The following is a 20,284-nucleotide window of genomic DNA, read 5'->3' as shown; positions in this document are numbered from 1 at the left end:
AAAGACCTTACACGAATCACTCGATCTGGAATAGCTCTGGAGGACTGGATAATTACAAATGTCACACCACTCATTAAGAAGGTAGGGAGGCAGAATAAAATGTATTATAGGCCAGTTAGCCTGACTTCAGTGGTTGGGAAGATGTTGGAGTCCATTCTTAAGAACGAGGTTTCAGGGTACTTGGCACACGATAAAATAGGCCAAAGTCCACATGATTTTCTTTAGGAGAAATCTTGTTTAACAAACCTTTTGGAATTCCTTGAGGAAATAACAAGCAGGATATACAAAGGAGAGTCAGTGGATGTTGTTTACTTAGATTTTCAGACAAGGTTCCAGACATGAGGCTGCCTGATAAGATAAGAGCCCATCGTATTACAGGAAAGATACTTGCATGGACAAATTAATGCTTCCTGCCTGTCAGCCAAAGAATTGGAATTAAGGGGACCTTCTCTGGTAGCTGACGGTGACTAGTGCTGTTCTGCAGGGGTTGGCGTTGGGACCAGTTCATCTCACTTTATATGTCAATAATTTGGCTGATGAAATTGATGGCATTGTGGCCAAGTTTGTGGACAATACAAAAATAGGTGGAGGGGAAGAGCAGGTAGTGTTGAGGAAGCAGGGAGTCTGTAGAAGGTGTTAAACAGGTTGGGTGAATGGGCAAAGAAGTGCCAGATAGAATGTACTGCAGGGAGGTGTATGATGATGCTCTTTGGTAGATTTTCTAAACTTGGAATAAGTTCAAAAATCAGAGGTGTAAATGGACTTGGAGTCCTCATGTAAGATTCCCTGAATATTAACTTGGAGGTTGAATCGGTGGTAAGGAAGGCAAATGCAATGTAGCATTCATTTTGCGAGGTCTAGAATATTGGAATAAGGATGATGTAATGCTGAGGCTTTGGTCAGACCACGTTTGGTGTATTGTGAGCAATTTGGTGCCCCTTATCTAAGAAAAGATGGACTAGCATTGGAGAGGGCCCAGAGGAAGTTCATGAGAATGATTCTAGAAATGAAAAGGTTAACATATGAAGAGCATTTCATGGTTCTGGGCCTGTACACATTGGAGTTTAGAAGAATGAGGGGGGTTCTTGTTGAAAGGTATTGAAAGGTCTAGATGTGGTGGATGTGGAGAGGATGTTTCCTTTAGTGGGGGATTCCAGGACCAGAGGGCACAGGCTGAGAATAGAGGGACATCCATTTAGAACAGAGATGAGGAGAAATTTCTTTAGCCAGGGAGTCACAAACAAGAGAAAATCTGCAGAAGCTGGAAATCCAAGGAACTCAGCTGGCCAAGGAGAATCTATGGAAGAAAAGTACAGTCAGTTTTGGGCCAAAACCCTTCGACAGGACTGAGGGTGTTTTAGTCAGAGGGTGGTGAATCTGTGGGATTTATTACCACAGATGACTGTGGAGGCCAAGTCATTGGGTATATTTAAAAACAAACAAGAAAATCTGCAGATACTAGAAATCTGAGCAACACACACAAAATGCTGGAGGAACTTAGCAGGCCAAGCAGTATTTAGGGAAAGAATTTTGGCCCAAAACGTCAACTGTTCTCTTTTCCTAGATGCTGCCTGGCCTGCTGAGTTCCTCTAGCATTTTGTGTGTGTTGCTTGGATATATTTAAAGCCAAGCTTGTTAGATTTTTGATTAGTGAGGGTATCAAAGGTTATTGGGAGCAGCTAGGAGAATTGGGTTCAGGGGAATTATAAATCAACCATGATGGAATGGAGAAGTAGACTTAATGGGCCAAATGGCCTAAATACGCTTCTATGATTTATCTGCTCCTTTTGCTTTCTTGCATGGTGTTGGAGAGGAAATGTAAGTCTCTTAATAGGGAACCGTTGCTCTTTAACCATTCATTCCTGGAATAATGTCTCTACCTCTCAGCTTTTAAAGCCCAAGATCGAGATCTTAATTGGCCTTGCCATTTTAAAACAGTCTTCCAAAAGCTACTTAAACCCCGTGGGCCAAAGGGCCTGTTCCGATGTTAAAGATATTTCATTTAATGCATCACACACACAAAATGCTGGAGGAACTCAGCAAGTTAGAAAGCGTTTATGGAAGGGAAGGAATGGTCGACATGTTCAGCCAAGACCCTTCACCAGGACTGATTCAGCATTTTATGTGTATTACTCAGGCCTCTGCAGAATTTCTTGTATCTCTCGTTTGACTTGTATTTTCTCTCTATTAAACTTTACCATCTCAGGATTTTATCTGGTTTGGAAATCATCTGCTGAATAAAATTTATAGATGTTGACAACTTATTTAAACATTGCAGTGAGCGATTTGAAGAACTAAAGGAGATTTATGAAGAACAATTGGACAGTAACCTCCATATGTATAAGGAATCAATTAGGCGGCATGCATACAAGTGCGCTATGGAAGATGTTAAGGATAAATTTGTTTCAAAAGAAGAGTTCACTGCTGAGCAGCACAAGACAATGGTAATTTTCAAGGCAAGATGCGTTGCAGCCTTTTGCTATTCTAATAAAATGAATGGTGCTGAATTGTTGAGCACAGGGTGAACTGTCTTCCAGTCTAGATAATTTTGGGCTGCGGGAGTATAGTTTCAGCACCTTGTAATGGATTATGCTCAACCCTCGCTTGTCTTCTCAACCCTGGTATATGGTACCAAGATTTAGACATCATCTTGGCCTCTTAGGACCACATAGTACAGAGGTCTGGCCCCTGATGTGGTCGTGGTCTTGTAACAGACAAAAGTGGAACTGAACTTGGATCCTAACTGTCAGCTTCGATAGAAGGCAGTGTCTCTGGGTGCTTGCTTTTAACCTTGCAGTCTTCTTTCAGTGGGATTCTAGGGCATATAATCAAAGATTTAGGCAGATTTGGAAACCTGGAGGGAGGCAAAGACTTTTAGTGAGGAAATTTTCCGTGCTCAACTTTGACAGCTATTGTATTCACAGCAAATGGTGAGGAGAGTCCATTCGGGAATAGTCAGGAACATGGATGCATTGAGGTACTGGCTGGAGAGATGGTGAAATGGGGAAGGATGAGGTGAGGTCGTGGAGGGATTTGTAAATAGATGACAATTGCTGAATGAAGCTTTGATTACCTCTGCTGATAGAAGTCATTGAGCATGGATGAATCCTCTGCAGCTTTTGTATCTCATTTTTAAATATTTAGAGTGTCTGTGACTGTTCTGTGAACAAGTTAAAAATGTACCCAGTAAACCAAACTTGAGATTTTGGGATGTTTGCATTATGAAATCCAAAAATATGTTGCTTTGCAAAATGCTAACTACTGTTAATAGACGTTGATTAGCAGTCTAAATTTAACTAAATACCTTTCACTATTTCTGCCTTTCTCAAGGATGCGGACTTGAAAGTGAAGGAGCTTGAAGAGGCATTAAGCAAATACCAGAACCAATCTGCCACTGCTGAAAATACAACAGGCCTTCTGGAGGAGTTGGCATGGTTCAAAGAAGAAGTTTCGAAAATGCACCTTCGGCTACAGAACCTTCAATTAGAAGCTCTTACAAATGGCAAGGGTAAGTGTTACACCTACTAGATCTGGAGCATTTTTTATTGTTTTTGGTAGGGTATTATATGGTGATACACAAATCCTAATACTTTTCTAACTTAATAAACACGTTTACCCAATTTTCATGAGTCTGAATATAATGTACTGTTTTCATGTATTGCACAGTTTCACATACAGTAACATTTCAGAGCTGCTTTTCTTTGCTTGTTTATCCCTTACTCAATTTTCTGTAGCTTTTGGTTTTCCTTTGTTTTATGATTCTCTTCTTAGCCACTATTATAAATTATATGCTGCCTTATTAATTCATTTGATGTGTATGCAGAAAGTAGCTGCTATATTCAAGATTCAGCATGGTCTAGATGGGCCAAAGGGCCTGTTTCTGTGCTGTAGTGCTCTAGGACTCTATATATAATCCTCCATTACAATTTGAAATTTCCCAGTATGATAAATAAAAATTCAGTGGTATTATTTCTCAAAATGACAACACAAGTTGCTTTCTCAAGCAGAGCAGTAGAATGGTATTTTATTTTCATATCTGAAAACTTACAAGTTAATTTGCAAGTTTTCAAATATGAAAATAAAATTTGAGATTTCCTACCATGATAAATGATTTTTTTTCCCCCAGGAAGTTTCAGGGTGAAGTAAGTTTGTTGAAAGAATGTCATGACCAAAGAAAGAGTGCACACCTTTAGACTATGTGTACCTTATTTCAAATTATTATCTTGTAAATAACTATAAATTTTCACTTCCATGAGTTCATTCCATTTGCTTGTTATGCATGTTTCTTTAAAGTGGGTGTCATAAAATTTTAGCATCCTTTTTCATACACAAGGCTGATTGTTGCAATTCTAGGAATGTCATCGTACTTGTGGCATCATTGTTTTACTGTTTGTGGAAAAGGGTTCAGAAATGATACAGATAACCATATGACAGCTTATTTATAGCCACAGTATTTGTAATAACCCTCATCTATTCTTAACTATTTCACAAACAGTGTAATTTGTATGAAAAGTGTTAGTCTAGAAACCACTTCCAGTGTAGGGGTGGTATCACTGCGTAATTACTTGTAAAAAGTGCTGAATACTTGGCAACAACACTTCCTCAACAATCTCCATTGGCACAGGTGCACCGCGAGGCTGTGTGCGTCTCCCTCTGCTCTACTCGCTTTACACTTATAACTGTGTGGCTAAACACAACTCCAACGTCGTATTCAAGTTTGCTGACATGGTGATGAAGCAGCTTATAGGGGGGAGATTGAAAATCTGGCTGAGTGGTGTCAGAACAACAACCTCTCACTCAACATCAGCAAGACCAAGGAGCTGATTATTGACTTCAGAAGAAGGAAAGCAGAGGTCCATGACTCAGTCCTCATCAGGGGAATCAGAGGTGGAGAGGGTCAGCAACTTTAAATTCTTAGATGTTATTATTTCAGAGGACCTGTTCGTAAGTGCAATTGAGAAGAAAGCTCACCACCGCCTCTACTTCCTTAGGAATTAGCAAAGGTTTGGCATGACATCTAAAACTTTGACAAGTGGGGAGTGTATTCACTGGCTGCATCACAGCCTGGTATGGAAACACTAATGCCCTTGAATGGAAATCCTGCTAAAGGTGGAGGATACGGTCCTGTCAATCATAGGTAAAGCGCTCCTCAGCATTGAGCACATCTATGTAAAATGCTGTTGCAGGAAAGCCGCATCTGTCATCAAGGACCCCCACCACCCAGGACGTCCTGCGGCCTCTCACCACCAGGTTCAGGAACAGTTATTACCCCTCAACCATCAGGCTCTTGAACCAAAGAGGATAATTTCACTCGCCCCTTCATTGAAATGTTCCCACAACCAATGGACTCGCTTTCAAGGACTCTTCACCTCATGTTCTTGATATTTATTGCTTATTTTATTATTAATATTTCTATTTCTTTTTGTATTTGCACAGTTTATTGTCTCATGGTTGTATATGGTGACATGTATTCACGTTGATAAATTTACTTTGAACTTGAAGGTAAAGCAGTGGTTGTGATTTTGTTTACTGTATATATTTTTACTTGAAAGCTCTGCAAAATAATTTCATTGTCTGTTCAGAATTTGAGTTTGGATTAGGGTGTTTTGAATGAGTCTTTAGCAGTTCAGTACTGTGGTTTGTCATTGATGAATAAAATGGGCATGAATGGCAAAGTGGTAAATGAATATGGAGCTCAGCAGACAGCCACTCAGCTGACATAAGTTGTCAAAAAATGGTCAGCCTATATGTTCAGAGACAGACTGGTTGGTTCCTTAAGGTATATAGGTAAAATGATTTGTCCGTTATTGAGACAGTTGAGACATGACCATGAGGCATTCTGACATGGGCAGCCAATTGTACAGGAAAGGTAATGTCGCCGCATTGAGAAACATGATATGGAATGTTAGATGGACTCCCATTCCCTGGGAGGTGTATTGAATCAGTAAGCCACTACAGATTGATGAAATCAGGATAAATATGGATTGTATCAAATGGTTGATAGCAACCTTCAGTAACAGAAACAACAGTCAGGCATTGGAGCCATAGGATATTTTATGGTAAATGCCATCCATTGAAACACAAGTGCTTTCTATTTTAAGTTTGTGCATAGGCCATGGGAGGTCTCAGCTGGTCACCAAGTTTATCAAAAGAGATTATAGTCACATTTCATCGTCTATCAATCACCTTTTTGTACTACCGTTGATTGTCAGAGAATCTTCCATCCAATCTCCCCAGTACATTTGTACTGAATAAAGGTTCATTAATTCTATGGCTCTAGACTTCAAATGGCTCTTCAATCCCAACATGATTAGTACTGGAAATGAAATAGTTCAAAGAACTTTTTATCCTATTTGGTCATACTTTTCTATTTTAAAGGAATATTTACCCCTTAAATGTTAACCAAAGTTAGAGAAATCAAATGATTTGATTGACGTATTAGCACAATTTAAGATTGTTTAATGTCATTTGCAGTGCAGAAGTGTAAATGAGAGCAATCTAGTTGTTACTTCAGATCCAACGCAGCACAAAAACCAAGCCCACTGTGATAAAGAGTGCAATAATTAAATAAAGTCACAATAAGCATAAATGCATAAGATAGCTTATATACATAGATTGTAATGTCCATAAAGTGAAGTGTCTGTACATAATGTGACTGTGACAGGAATCGATAAAGTAGTTGTGAGGGAGGGGGCTTCATGATGGAACGTGACAAACAGTTCATGAGCAGAGTGGGTTGGATGCTTTATGATGTTGCTGGCCTTTTTCCAGCAACTTTCTCTATGGGAACTGTACCTCCCTTAATCGCAGGACTCTGCAGAGAGTGGTGTGGACAGCCCAGCGCATCTGTGGTTGTGACCTTCCCATGATTCAGGACATTTACAAGGACAGGGGTGTAAAAAGGGCCCGTAGGATCACTGGGGACCCAAACCATCCCAACCACAATCTATTCCAGCTGCTACCTTCGGGGAAGCGGTCCTGCAGCATAAAAGCCAGGACCAACAGGTTTCGGGACAGCTTCTTCCACCAAGCCATCAGATTGATGAACTCACACTGATTTGAGTGTACTCTATATTACATTGACTGGTCTATTTATTATAAATTATTATAAATTGTTAGGATTGCACATTTAGATGGAGATATAACATTAAGATTTTTACTCATGTATGTGAAGGGTGTAAGAAATAAAGCCAATTTCTCTCTCTCTCTCTGTACATAAATATATACACACATCTTTAATCCAGATAGGCTGGTGTTGGTGATGTGTTCAGCAGTTTTGAACACCCATTGTAGATCCTTGCTGTCTGCCATCATGCAGTTTCCATACCATGCAGTGATGCTGGTTGCTAGGATGCTCTCTACTGTGCATCTATAGAAGGATGTGAATATTAATGTGCATAGTCCAGCTCCCTTCAGCCTCCTCAGAAAGTAGGCACATTGGTGAGGTTTCTTGATTACAAAGAATGTGTCCTGGAACCCTGAGAGTTTGTGTGTATGAGATGTGTGCTCCCAGAAGTTTGAAACTGCTTGTAGTTTCCACTGCTGTGCAGCTGATTTAAAGAGAGTGTGAGTTCAAGTTCTCCTGATGTCAATGACTATCTCTTGTGGTTTTATTGAGGAAGAGGCTACTTGCCTGACATTAGACCTCGAGCACTTCTACATCCTCTCTGTTGGCATCTCATCATTGTTGGTGATGAGCCCCACCACTGTCGTGGCTTTGGTGAACTTGACAATGTGATTTCTCAGGTGTTTGGCCGTGCAGTCGAGCGTGAGCAGAGTGTACAGCAATGGGCTCAGCACACAGCCCTGGGGGGAGCCTGTGTTGAGGATGATGGGGAGGAAGGAGCAGTTGTGCATTCTGACTGTCTGAGGTTTGTTGGTTAGGAAGTCCAACACCCAGTTGCACAGTGTTATATTTAGACTGAGGAGTAGGAGTTCATTCACCAAGGTCTGTGGGTCAGTTAGTATTGAGTGGGAAACAGAAATCCAGAAACGGCCTTCTGACATACTGTTCTTGTCTTCTACATGTGTATATGTATTGTATATGTGTATATAAGTATTGCTTGCAATGAAATTTGTTAGTAAACTTTTAAAATTCAACTTTTTAGGAGTAGTAAATGAGTGCGTCTGATTCAAAGATTGAGTGCGCTTATATCAAAGTATGGAAACAGAATACAGCTCTGAGATTTGTCCTCTTACAGGTAACCATGAAGCAAAGAAACACTGTGGAACCCATTCAAGAAAATATCGAACACTCAATGTGCAAATGGCAAAAAGCGAGTGAAGAACACATAGGATATTAAACATCAAACCAGGAGTCCAGTAGTATTCAGTTTGGTGCCATGCCACTAACCCACTGGACACAGAGCCATTCTTTGCATGAAGGTGCCCCAGTCCCCATAAACTTCCCCGATCAAACCACTGAAAAACAGCAAAAAGAAAAGTAACCTGAATCTAGAAATATATGCACTATGGACCTCAAAGTTCCCCAAAGTGAGTCCACAGCCTCACCAATCAATCCTTGCAGAATGCAGCCCGAGGCTCCTGCATGTTCCTCTGACAGGAGCTAGTGTGAGGGAATGGAAGACAGTGCCTAACACCCACCCATCTTCCATTCTCACCCTCATTGGAAAGAAGCAATGGAGTCAATCATGGGCTTGAGTCCCATGTCTGGGCTTCCAGGCTGCGCACTCACCAAACTCCCTTAGACACAGCAAAGTGCCAGATTGCTCAATCGCCCCAAAAGCACACCACCTTACAGGTTCCAATCACACGCTGCTTAGTAGTGGAATCATATTTTAAAGAAGAAGTAAAAGAAGTAGTTTGCGAACTGTTTGCAAGACATCATTGATCACAAAGTTCTCTGGTGCCACTTTTCAATATATTGTGCTTCATGGACATTAATCTGGACTTTTTTGTTTAGCATTTCACATTAATTTTAATTTGTTTTATAATTATACAGTGTATAACTAGATATTTGGGTCAAAATTATGCAAAAAAAGGACTAAAAAGCACATTTTTCTTCAGAGTTGAGGAGATATCAAGAATTGTACAAGAGTAGAGTCTTATCTGAAGAACAATCTGCAAAACTGCTTGAAGAAAAGGATCAGGTATCATGTGATGCATACTTCCAAGTTATATTTTTGTATGGTGTTAAATACCAGAGCTCTGTTTTTAAATGAATATTAAAGCACAGTTTTATCTGAGCATAAGCTCTGTGATCAGTTATGCATTTTAGATGTTATTTCAATAGACAAAGCGTCTGAATTTGATAACTCTTCCATCGTAAGGCAAACAAGAGTTTAACCAAGAAATTAAATGACATTCAAGTGATCCTGCAAGAGGCAGAGAGAAAATTTCAAGAAAGTAACAAAGAACTGCAGAAATGTTATGACATAATTGCAAAGCAGGTATGTTTTTGAATCCTGTCTACACTTGAAGTATGAAATAAACACCATAAGACATAAGAGTAGATTAGGCCATTTGACCTATCAAGTCTGCTCCGCCGTTTCATCATGGCTGATCCAAATTTCCTCTCAGCCCCATTCTCCTCCCTTCTCCCCACATCCCTTCATGCCCTGACCAATCAATAATCTATCAGCTTCTGCCATAAATACACATACAGACTTTGCTTCCACAGCTGCCTGAGGCAACAAATTCCACAGATTCACCACCCTCTTGCTAAGAAATTACTCCTGATCTTTACCCTAAAAGAACATCCCTCTATTCTGAAGCTACATCCTCTGGTTATCCACCATGGGAAACATCCTTTCAACATCAACTCTGTCAAGGCCTTTCAGCATTCGATAGATTTCAATGAGATCACTCTTCATTCTTCAAAATTCCAGTGAATACAGGCTGAGAGCCATTAAATGCTCTTCATTTGATAAGCTGTTCAAACCTGAAATTGTTTTCGTGAACCTCCATTGAGCCCTTCCCAGTTTCAGCGCATCCATGTTGTTCTCAACTACATTACTCAAATCTCTTTTCCCTTGGTGTAATAGTATGCAAATCATAATTTAAATGGATAATTTATCATTTAAAAATGCTTATTGTGCTGGAAAGTAACCAAATTAGAAAAAAAAACTAGAACTGAGCGAGAATTTTGGACATCGGACAAAATACTGGACTAGATAGTGCAATTGTAATGTTTTCCTCTTTTTTTCGAAGAAGTACTTTACCACAACATTTAAATCCTTGGAATATTAAAAAATGTTGTAGCTCCATGGATATGAAACTGATTAAGAGCCAGAAAGTAGTATTGTCATTAAGCTTGAACAGAATGGTTTTTGCAGAGAATCTTCAAGTATTAGGATTGGTTGGCATTTTGCCCATTGCTTTCTTTCAAGTTGTTATTAATACAACAAAGATTTCAAATTATGTGAAATTCTGAGATGTAACAGAAGGATAGTAACAGACTTAAAGGTAACTTATGAATAGGCACGTAGCAAATTAAATGGAGAAGTATGGAATGATGCATTTTAGTAGGAAGAATTGATGAGGCTGTGTAAGCTAATTGAAATGATTTGAAGAGGCTGCAGGAAAAGACCTGCGAATGAACAGGTATATGCACAAACCTGGGAACGGAGTATGATATGTTGAGAAGGTTACAGTCATATCCTAGAGTCTTATATTAAAAGGCAGCATTGCAGACTGAGGAAGCAAATTAAATTTTCTGTGAGCATTGAAACACCAACCTGAAGTATTCTGTTCAAATCAAACAGCCACACTTGAGGAAGATTTTGGGGTCCAGAGATCTATTTCTGAAATATTACCCAGAATCTTATGGAGAGTTTGGACAGGCTTGGGTTGTTCTCAGAGAAGTTTAGGAGATTTCATAGATCTATCTAAAAGAATATGGTAAAAACAAAATACTGAAATTTTTTAGCAGTTAGGCAGGATCAGTGGAGACACCAGGTTAATGTTTCAGGTGAAATCGCTTGTCTAGGAATGGAGAATGTGAAGGAATAATTAAAATAAAACTCTGTGCAATAAGTAAATTGCCCTACAGTTTAAATATTTGAGTACAGAATTCTTAGAGCATAGGATGCAGTATTTGTAAATTAATTTGGTGAAAACTATTATGAATATCTTTTTAAATTATGTAACTCTCACATTGGCTTGCAGCTATATAGGGGTTGATGGCCCCCGGCCCGGCCAAACATAAGAAATCTCGTTTGGGTGGATGCTGCGTGATATGTCCCGTATTACAAATCAGTACCCTGAAATAACAAACAGTACACAATATGCGATTAAACAATTAAGCATTATAGTTCTTACTTTGACTATATGGTTAGTAAGGAAAATGAAAAAAAAAAGAAAATAGACTTATGAAACAGTCTATTGCACAATGTTGGAGCTCACTGATAAGCCGGTCGTCCACCATCTACCTCCTCCGATCATCGCTGACCTTCGGACCCTCACTTCAAGTCCACTCCGTCCGGCGGTCTACCAGCTCTCTCCATTCGTGCCTTCTGTCCTCATCTCTCTCCAGCCAAAGACCACGAAAATCTCTCTTCCAGACTCACAAGAAAGAACAGCAGCATTCCAAACCCCATTGTCTGTAGTCGTAACCCAAACATTGCTGCTGCAGAGAAACCTTTACAGTTTCAGTGAACCCTTACAGCATGTTACAATTAATTGGTGCTTGGGGCAATATAAAGTGCATTTCGTTTAGGTGTAGTGTAGATCCTGTAAGATCTCCTTTGCTGGGCGCATGCTCAATAAGTTCAACTCTGGCAAATTGGATAGTCCATTTGATTAGTGAGTTGTATAGCTTCTGGGTGCAACGTAATTAGACCATTCAGCCAACACTATTAACTGCAGGGTTGAATTATCAAAGCCAATTTAGTTGAGATACCGCAGTTAGAAAAAGTTTTTATCTTTCCTAAAGTGTGCTGTTCATGTTTTATATTTTAATGTTTGAAATGTGTCTCATCCAGGCAATTATTTGAAGGATTTTTATTGAAGTAAATCTGAGTAAAAACCAGAAAAATTAATTATAATTCTAAAGGACTATTCTGCCTCTGCCTAGAATTGTTCTGGTATCCAATATTTCCATAGAACTGTTTCCGAGTAACACTTGGTTTCTGTGTCACTTCATTTTCTCATTAAGGAAAAAGTGATTAAGGATGTTAATGAAGAAAATGTTGACAAAATCAATCATCTGGAAAATCTGGTGTCAAAACTGCAAGAAGAGCTTGCTCTCTTAATGAAGCCGCCTAATACTGAAAAACCACCACAAATGAAGAAAAAGCTGTTTTCAAGTTTAACGGGATCCAAACTGGCTGTTGGGTCTCCTACAAGACCCAGTTTGTTTAAATCCAGGGAACTGACTCCTCGACTGAAAGTTAAAAAGAACGTGGTGTCTGAAAAACTGCCATCACCATCAAGTAATACCAATAAATAATTCAATATTAATTTGTTTGGTTTAATTATACATGCCGTATTAATACCTAGTCTTATTTTAAATGTAAGCAAATAAAATTTGACCTTTTATTAAATGACAACCTCCAGCTTGTAGTATTTAATATAGACTTCAAATACATTAGCATGCTGTCATAGTACTCCATATAGTATGTCTAGAGGCTTAATGAAGGTCATTTGAGGCCAGGAAATGTTTTATATTAATAAAAATGAAATATAAAGTGCATGTAGGATTATCTACTTGTTGATGAATGCTTAAAATCAAAAATATAATTATCTTTATTGAGATGTTCTACTCAATCTTTTTGAAAAATGATGAAATTAGTATGGAATACAAAATCCTACAAATATGTACAATCTCTGAATGCTGCCAGTTAGCATTTCTGATATCCTAGTGTCTGCAGTTTCGGTTTTCACTACGGTTGAATTCACTGCCTCTTCTCTTCTGGGAGTGCCAGCCTTGAAGATGCCGCCTCACTCTGGCAATCTTTCTGCCTGTCCCTTTAGCTTAGTGGTCCCTTTTCCCCTACTAATATTCTTTGATAAACATTGACGGTTTGCTGCTTTTTCTCAGTTCAGATGAAAGGATCTGAACCTGAAGTATAAAGTTGTTTAGGGCTCGAGTCATTTAAAAACAAAATCACCGAAATAAGATTGGCAAACATTCGTAAGTTAATATGAGCTCTGCCAACAGGTTTCAGTATCTGTCACACCCACAGATGCACTTCACTGCATGATTAACTTTATAATATGATCATGCCAGCTATTTATTCTATCTGACATCTGTGAAAAACTGTGACTTGTAGCCTCTTGCGTATTAGAGATCTGAGCAAGTGACACAGCTGACAAGTTGCAATGTGTCTGTGATGTGTTGTGTAGTTAAGATGTGGTTCTCAATTTCACTGCATTAGAATTATGAAGGATGAATTGTGTGAAGTTCTTTTCTTATTCAAGAGGTTAATAAAGTAATTATTTCCAAATGCCGATACCAAAATTCATGCCGCTAGTTCTACATTCTGGATTTCTACTGTTAGTATAGATCTCCCAGGGTGAACAGGAGGTCAAGCCAAGGTGTCATTCATTGATAAAAGGCAGTAGATGATTTGATGCAAGTAGGTGACCCAAAAGCAAGCATTTAATTGTGCACCAGTGGGGGGTGATGTGCAGGTAAGGAGATGAGTCCCACTGAAGGGTCTCAGTCCAAAACATCAACTGTACTCTTTTCTATAGATGCTGCCTAGCCTGCTGAGTTCCTCCAGCATTTTGTATGTGTGTTGTAGATTTAATTGTGCAAAAGCCCTGTTTCATCAGATTGTAATTAAGATGTTCTTGAATCAAGAATTGTAGTTTGTCTGTAAATCACCCAAAACCATAGGACATAGGGGCAGAATTAGGCCATTTGGCCCATCATGTCAGCTCTGCCATTTGGCCATGGCTGATCCATTTCCCTCTCAATCCCACTCTTTTGCCTTCTCCCTGTAACCTTGCACACCTTGACTAATCAAGAATCTTTCAACCTCCGCCTTAAGTAAAACCAATAGCCTGGCCTCCACTGATTCACCACCCTCTGACTCAAGAAATTCCTCCTAATTTCTGATCTAAATACGTTTGTAGATGTCCCTCTGTTCTGAGGTTGTGCCCCGATTCTAGACTCCCCCACTATAGGAAACATTCTCTCCACATCCACTCTATCCAGGCCTTTCAACATTCTCTGAAAGTTTTCGATGATTTTAAGTTCCCTGGCCCCCACTGCTTTATTTTCACCATGGATGTCCAGTCCCTATATACTTCCATCCCCCTCCATGAAGGTCTCAAAGCTCTCTGCTTCTTTTTGGATTCCAGACCTAACCAGTTCCCCTCTACCACCACTCTGCTCCGTCTAGCGGAATTAGTCCTTACTCTTAATAATTTCTCCTTTGGCTCCTCCCACTTCCTCCAAACTGAAGGTGTAGCCATGGGCACCTGTATGGGTCCTAGCTATGCCAGCCTTTTTGTTGGCTTTGTGGAACAATCCATGTTCCAAACCTATACTGGTATCTGTCCCCCACTTTTCCCTCGCTACATTGACAACTGCATTGGCGCTGCTTCCTACACGCATGCTGAGCTCGTTGACTTCATTAACTTTGCCTCCAACTTTCACCCTGCCCTCAAGTTTACCTGGTCCATTTCTGACACCTCCCTTCCCTTTCTAGATCTTTCTGTCTCTATCTCTGGAGACAGCTTATCTACTGATGTCTACTATAAGCCTACGGACTCTCACAGCTATTTGGACTATTCCTCTTCTCACCCTGTCTCTTGCAAATGCCATCCCATTCTCATAATTTCTCCATTTCCACTGCATCTGCTCTCAAGATGAGGCTTTTCATTCCAGGATGAAGGAGATGTCCTTTTTTTAAAAAAAGGACTTCCCTTCCTCTACCATCAACTCTGCTCTCAAATGCATCTCTCCCATTTCACGCACATCTGCTCTCACCCCATCCTCCTGCCACCCCACTAGGAATAGGGTTCCCCTTGTCCTCACCTACCACCCCACCAGCCTCCGGGTCCAACATATAATTCTCCGTAACTTCCGCCACCTCCAATGGGATCCCACCACGAAGCACATCTTTCCCTCTCTCCCCCCCCCATCTGCTTTCCACAGGGCTCTCTCCCTACGTGACTCCCTTGTTCATTTGTTCCCCCCATCCCTCCCCACTGATCTCCCTCCTGGCACTTATCCTTGTAAGCGGAACAAGTGCTACACATGCCCTTACACTTCCTCCCTCACTACCATTCAGGGCGACAGTCTTTCCAGGTGAGGCAACACTTCACCCGTGAGTCGGCTGGGGTGATATACTGCGTCCGGTGCTCCCGATGCGGCCTTCTATATATTGGCGAGACCTGACGCAGACTGGGAGACTGTTTCGCTGAACACCTACGCTCTGTCCGCCAGAGAAAGCAGGATCTCCCAGTGGCCACACATTTTAATTCCACGTCCCTTTCCCATTCTGATATGTCTATCCACGGCCTCCTCTACTGTAAAGATGAAGCCACTCTCAGGTTGGAGGAACAACACCTTATATTCCAACTGGGTAGCCTCCAACCTGATGGCATGAACATTGACTTCTCTAACTTCTGCTAATGCCCCACCTCCCCTTCGTACCCCATCCGTTATTTATTTATATACACACATTCTTTCTCTCTCTCTCTCTCTCCTTTTTCTCCCTCTGTCCCTCTCACTATACTCCTTGCCCATCCTCTGGGCTTCCCCCTCCCCCTTTCTTTCTCCCTAGGCCTCCTGTCCCATGATCCCCTCATATCCCTTTTGCCAATCACCGGTCCAGCTCTTGGCTCCATCCCTCCTCCTCCTGTCTTCTCCTATCATTTCAGATCTCCCTCTCCCCCTCCCACTTTCAAATCTCTTACTAGCTCTTCCTTCAGTTAGTCCTGACGAAGGGTCTTGGCCCGAAACGTCGACTGTACCTCTTCCTAGAGATGCTGCCTGGCCTGCTGCGTTCACCAGCAACTTTTTTGTGTGTTGCTTTCAACATTTGATGTATTTCAGTGGAATCTCATCCCTCATTCTTCTAAATTCCAAGTACAAACCTAAAGCCATCAAATGCTTCTCATACAATTAGCCTTTCATTCTTGGAATGATTCTTGTGACCTTTCTCCGAACCCTCTCTAATGTCAGCACTTCCTTTCTTAGATAAGGGGCCCAAATCAGCTTACAATATTCTAAGCGAGGCCTCACCAGTGCCTTATAAAATCTCAGCATTACAGCCTTGTTTTTATATTCTAGTCCTCTCAAAATGAGTGCTAATATTTCATTTGCCTTCCTCACCACTGACTTAACCTGCAAGTTAGCCTTTATGGAAACCTGCACATGGACTTCTAAGTCTCTTTCTGCCTTGGATTTTTAAAGTTTTCTCACCTTTTATAAAACAGTCTATGCTTTTGTTCCTTCTACTAAAGTGCATGATCATTGACTCCCAACACTGTATTCCATCTCCCACTTTTTAACTCATTCTCCTAATCTGTCTATGTCCTTCTGCAGTCTGTCTGCTTCCTCATCACTACCTGCCCCTCCACTTGTCTTTGCATCATCGGCAAATTCCACCACAAAGCCATCAATTCTATTGTCCAAATCTTTGACATACAATATTAAAAGAAGTGGTCCCAACTCCAAGCCACTTGTCACCAACAGCTAATCAGAAAGGGCTTCCTTTATTCCCACTGATTGCCTTCTGCTAGAAATTCAAGCAACACACATCAACGTTGCTGGTGAACGCAGCAGGCCAGGCAGCATCTCTAGGAAGAGGTACAGTTGACGTTTCAGGCCGAGACCTTTCGTCAGGACTAACTGAAGGAAGAGCTAGTAAGAGATTTGAAAGTGGGAGGGGGAAGGGGAGGTCCGAAATGATAGGAGAAGACAGGAGGGGGAGGGATGGAGCCAAGAGCTGGACAGGTGATTGGCAAAAGGGATATGAGAGGATCATGGGACAGGAGGCCCAGGGAGAAGGAAAAGGGGGGGGGGAACCCAGAGAGGGACAGAGGGAGAAAAAGGAGAGAGAGAAAGAAAGAATGTGTGTATATAAATAAATAATGGATGGGGTTCGAGGGGGAGGTGGGGTATTTGCAGAATTTAGAGAAGTCAATGTTCATGCCATCAGGTTGGAGGCTACCCAGAATATAAGGTGTTGTTCCCCCAACCTGAGGCTCCAACTTAACTCTACTCACCAGGATTCTACATCTTCTGATCCTATGTCACCTCCTCCTAAGAATTTAATTTCATTTTATACCAACAGAATCACCCCGCCTTTTCTGCCTACCTGCCTGTCCTTTTGATACAATGTGTATCCTTGGATGTTAAGTTCCCAACTATGATCTTGTAATGTTGAATCAGGTTCGCGGGTCTGGCAAGTGAGACAGGAAATGTACTGAATTTGAACAGGTATATTAATCATTTACTTACAAACAGTTAAAAAAAAAATTGACCAAGCATTCATGTTCCTCAAGTTACAAATCTGAAAGTTAAATGCTCAACAATCACTTGTACATTCAATAAATGCACTTAGTTAAAAGTGTGTGCAGAGCATACCTTCCCAATTGTCATGTGCATCCTTGCCTTAAACAAGGGAAGAAGAGAGCAAACCCCTTCCTTGTGCTATTTGAAACTGGACACTAGGTATCTATCCAATGGGAAAAGCAGCTGCAGCTTCCAAGCTAACCAATTACGATGGGAACAACTTCCAACAATCAGAATAAGGCACACCCTCCCAGGATAGAACACCTTTCAGCCACAACTTGGTGATGCCCACAACGTCTTACCTGCCAATCTCTAACTGCACTACAAGATCATCTATCTTATTCCACATACTAAGTGCATTCAAATATATCATCTTCAGTCCTTTTCAGTTTTGTCCCCCTGTTACATTTCAGCTCATCCCACTGACTGCAATTTTGCCCTGTCATTTGTCTGTCCTTTCTGACTGTCTCACTACATTTATGAGCCTCTGGTAAGGTGACAATGGCAAATTCTGAACAGTCCTTTGAATTTGTCTACCCAATCAGTGGAGTGTGAGAAACTATTCCAAAAATGCATCCTTAGCAAAAGGAGAACATCATAACATATTTTTTTTTGCTTCTTCCTGTTAAGTCCACTTTTATTGTTCTTTCCAAGAGTCTATTCAATTAATCAGTTTTCCAAAATGTATTTTATAAGACTTGGAGCAGAAAAAGGCCATTTGTTTAAAAAGTTTGTTTACCGTTTTTGAAGATATGACTGATTATCTGTCTTGGTGCCCTGTTCTTACACTCTCTCCACTTCCCTTTATTCTATTAATACCCAGAAATGTTGATCCATTTAATTGAGCTCAGTAACCTGCTTCTTTTTGTCAACCACTTTTTAAGATGATGCACTGTGATTACTGATCAATTACTCAATATAATAATTTCTTTTGGTATCTTCTCTCTATCTTTTTTCTCGTTGATTTTTAAAATCACCATAGCCTAAAAGGAAATTTGTAAAATCTTGCACAAACTCCAGACTGGAACAGGGAAAAGTATCTTGCAGGCCTTGAGTTTGGAGGATTATTGGAGCAAGAAAGTCCCATCAGATCACCATCAGCCTCCTCTCCCACTGCACACAGAGGAAGGCATTGACTGCATGAGCAATTTCCACATGGAACTCAATCCACACAGAGGGACCTACTCCATCCTCTGAACAACTGCCTGGTTCAACTGTAATTAGCTGACAGGACCTTCACATTCTGCTTCTCAAAACACTAGCATGGATCATAAGCACATTCATGAATGTATCTCTGATTATATTTAGTGAAATAGCTATTTTCAGTGGTGGGCAGCTCATCTGGTGTCTCTTGAGAGGAGCTGATTTTTTTTTGTGCTTTGTGATTATCTTTTCCACCTATCACCTCTCAGCTTCTTACTTCATCCCACTCCCCCACCCACCTGGATTTGCCTATCACCTTCTTGCTTTTATACTCATTCGCTTCCCCCACTCTCTTATTCTGGCTTCTTCCCCCTTAATTTCCAGTCCCAATGGAGGGCCTTAGCCCAAAACATCAATAATTTATTTATTTCCATAGATACTGGCTGACCTACAGAGTTCCTCCACCTACTTGGGTGTGTTGTTTGTCCTCAGACCAACCATGTTCATCAGATGATCTTCCCTTTGCGATTGGTAATCCTGGCATGGTAGACTTTCAATAAGATGAGCAAATTGTATGCATACACAATTTGTTTGATGTATTTTTGGCATAAAAACCACCAATAGAAATCAAGAGTTCCTTCAATCTTTACAAATTTCTCAAGCTCATCAGTATACAATGTTTAACACAGGGGATCCCAACCTGGGTCCCATGGACCTCTCAGTGGTAGGGATGGTGTCCACGGCATTAACATGGTTGGGAACTCCTGGTTTAACATCTATGTGTCGACAATGAGCTGTTGCAGAATACACAAGAATCAACAGAAATAAGCTTATTCAGATTCTTGTTGAGCTGAATGAATAACTTTTCTATTTCTCTGTTAGCAAAGTTAAAAATTAGAATACTCCAGAGTATTCTCTAACCAGGCAGTATGTTCAAGTTGCTCAGCTGGTGTTTCCACTGAATGAATCCAATCTGGCATTGCTGACTTGGTCCCTTGAGACATAAAGTCCCTGATAACATAGAGCTGCCACTTCTAACAAAATCACAATCGGGTTTATTATCAGTGACATATGTTGTGAAATTTGTTGCCTCGAGGCAGCAGTACTGCACAGTATATCAAAACACTATATATTACAATAAGAATATATATAAATAACCTGGTGCAAAAAGTCAGCAATATGGTGAGGAAGTGGTCATGGACTATTCAGAAATCTGATGGAGGAGGGATAGAAACTGAGTATGCATCTTCCGGCTCCTGTACCTCCTCCTTGACGGTAGGAATGAGAAGACAACATGTCCTGCACATTGAGGGTCCTTCATACTCCCTTCTTCAGGCTACTCCCCCATGATGGAGCTGGTTGAGTTTACAATCCTGTGCAGTGTCCCCTCCATACCAGATGGTGATTCAACCAGTTAGAATGGTCTCCGCCATATGTGTAGAAATTTGTCAGAAACTTTGATGGCCGACAAATCTCCTCAAAACTCTGATGAAACAGTGCTGGTGTGCCCTCCTTGCAATTGCATCTATGTGTTGGGCCTATGGTTCATGAATCAGTGATGTTGGCACCCAGGAACTTAAAGCAGCTCACCCTTTCCACTGCTGATCCCCGGTGAGGACAGGTGTGTGATCTTCTGACTTCCACTTCCTGAAGTCCACAATCCTTGGCCTTATTGGCATTGAGGGTAAAGATGATGTAACCCAACCA

The 20,284-nt window shown here is 40.8% G+C and overlaps 1 protein-coding gene across 1 annotated transcript in view; it reads left to right on the top strand.

Annotated features, from left to right (window-relative positions):
* The window catches only part of zgc:56231 (uncharacterized protein LOC406257 homolog), a 39,070-nt gene extending 26,661 nt beyond the window's left edge, over positions 1-12,409 (top strand). Inside the window, exons 14-18 of the mRNA XM_063063855.1 lie at positions 2,279-2,444; positions 3,331-3,508; positions 9,028-9,110; positions 9,291-9,410; positions 12,116-12,409. Coding sequence (XP_062919925.1) covers positions 2,279-2,444; positions 3,331-3,508; positions 9,028-9,110; positions 9,291-9,410; positions 12,116-12,409 — 841 coding nt within the window. The remainder of the gene's footprint in view (positions 1-2,278; positions 2,445-3,330; positions 3,509-9,027; positions 9,111-9,290; positions 9,411-12,115) is intronic.
* The last annotated feature ends 7,875 nt before the right edge of the window (positions 12,410-20,284 follow it).

Source organism: Mobula hypostoma, chromosome 1 (genome assembly GCF_963921235.1).
Source record: "Mobula hypostoma chromosome 1, sMobHyp1.1, whole genome shotgun sequence".
NCBI lineage: Eukaryota > Metazoa > Chordata > Chondrichthyes > Myliobatiformes > Myliobatidae > Mobula > Mobula hypostoma.
The sequence above is the reverse complement of the archived record's forward strand: the minus strand, read 5'-3'. Positions and strand labels throughout refer to the sequence as shown.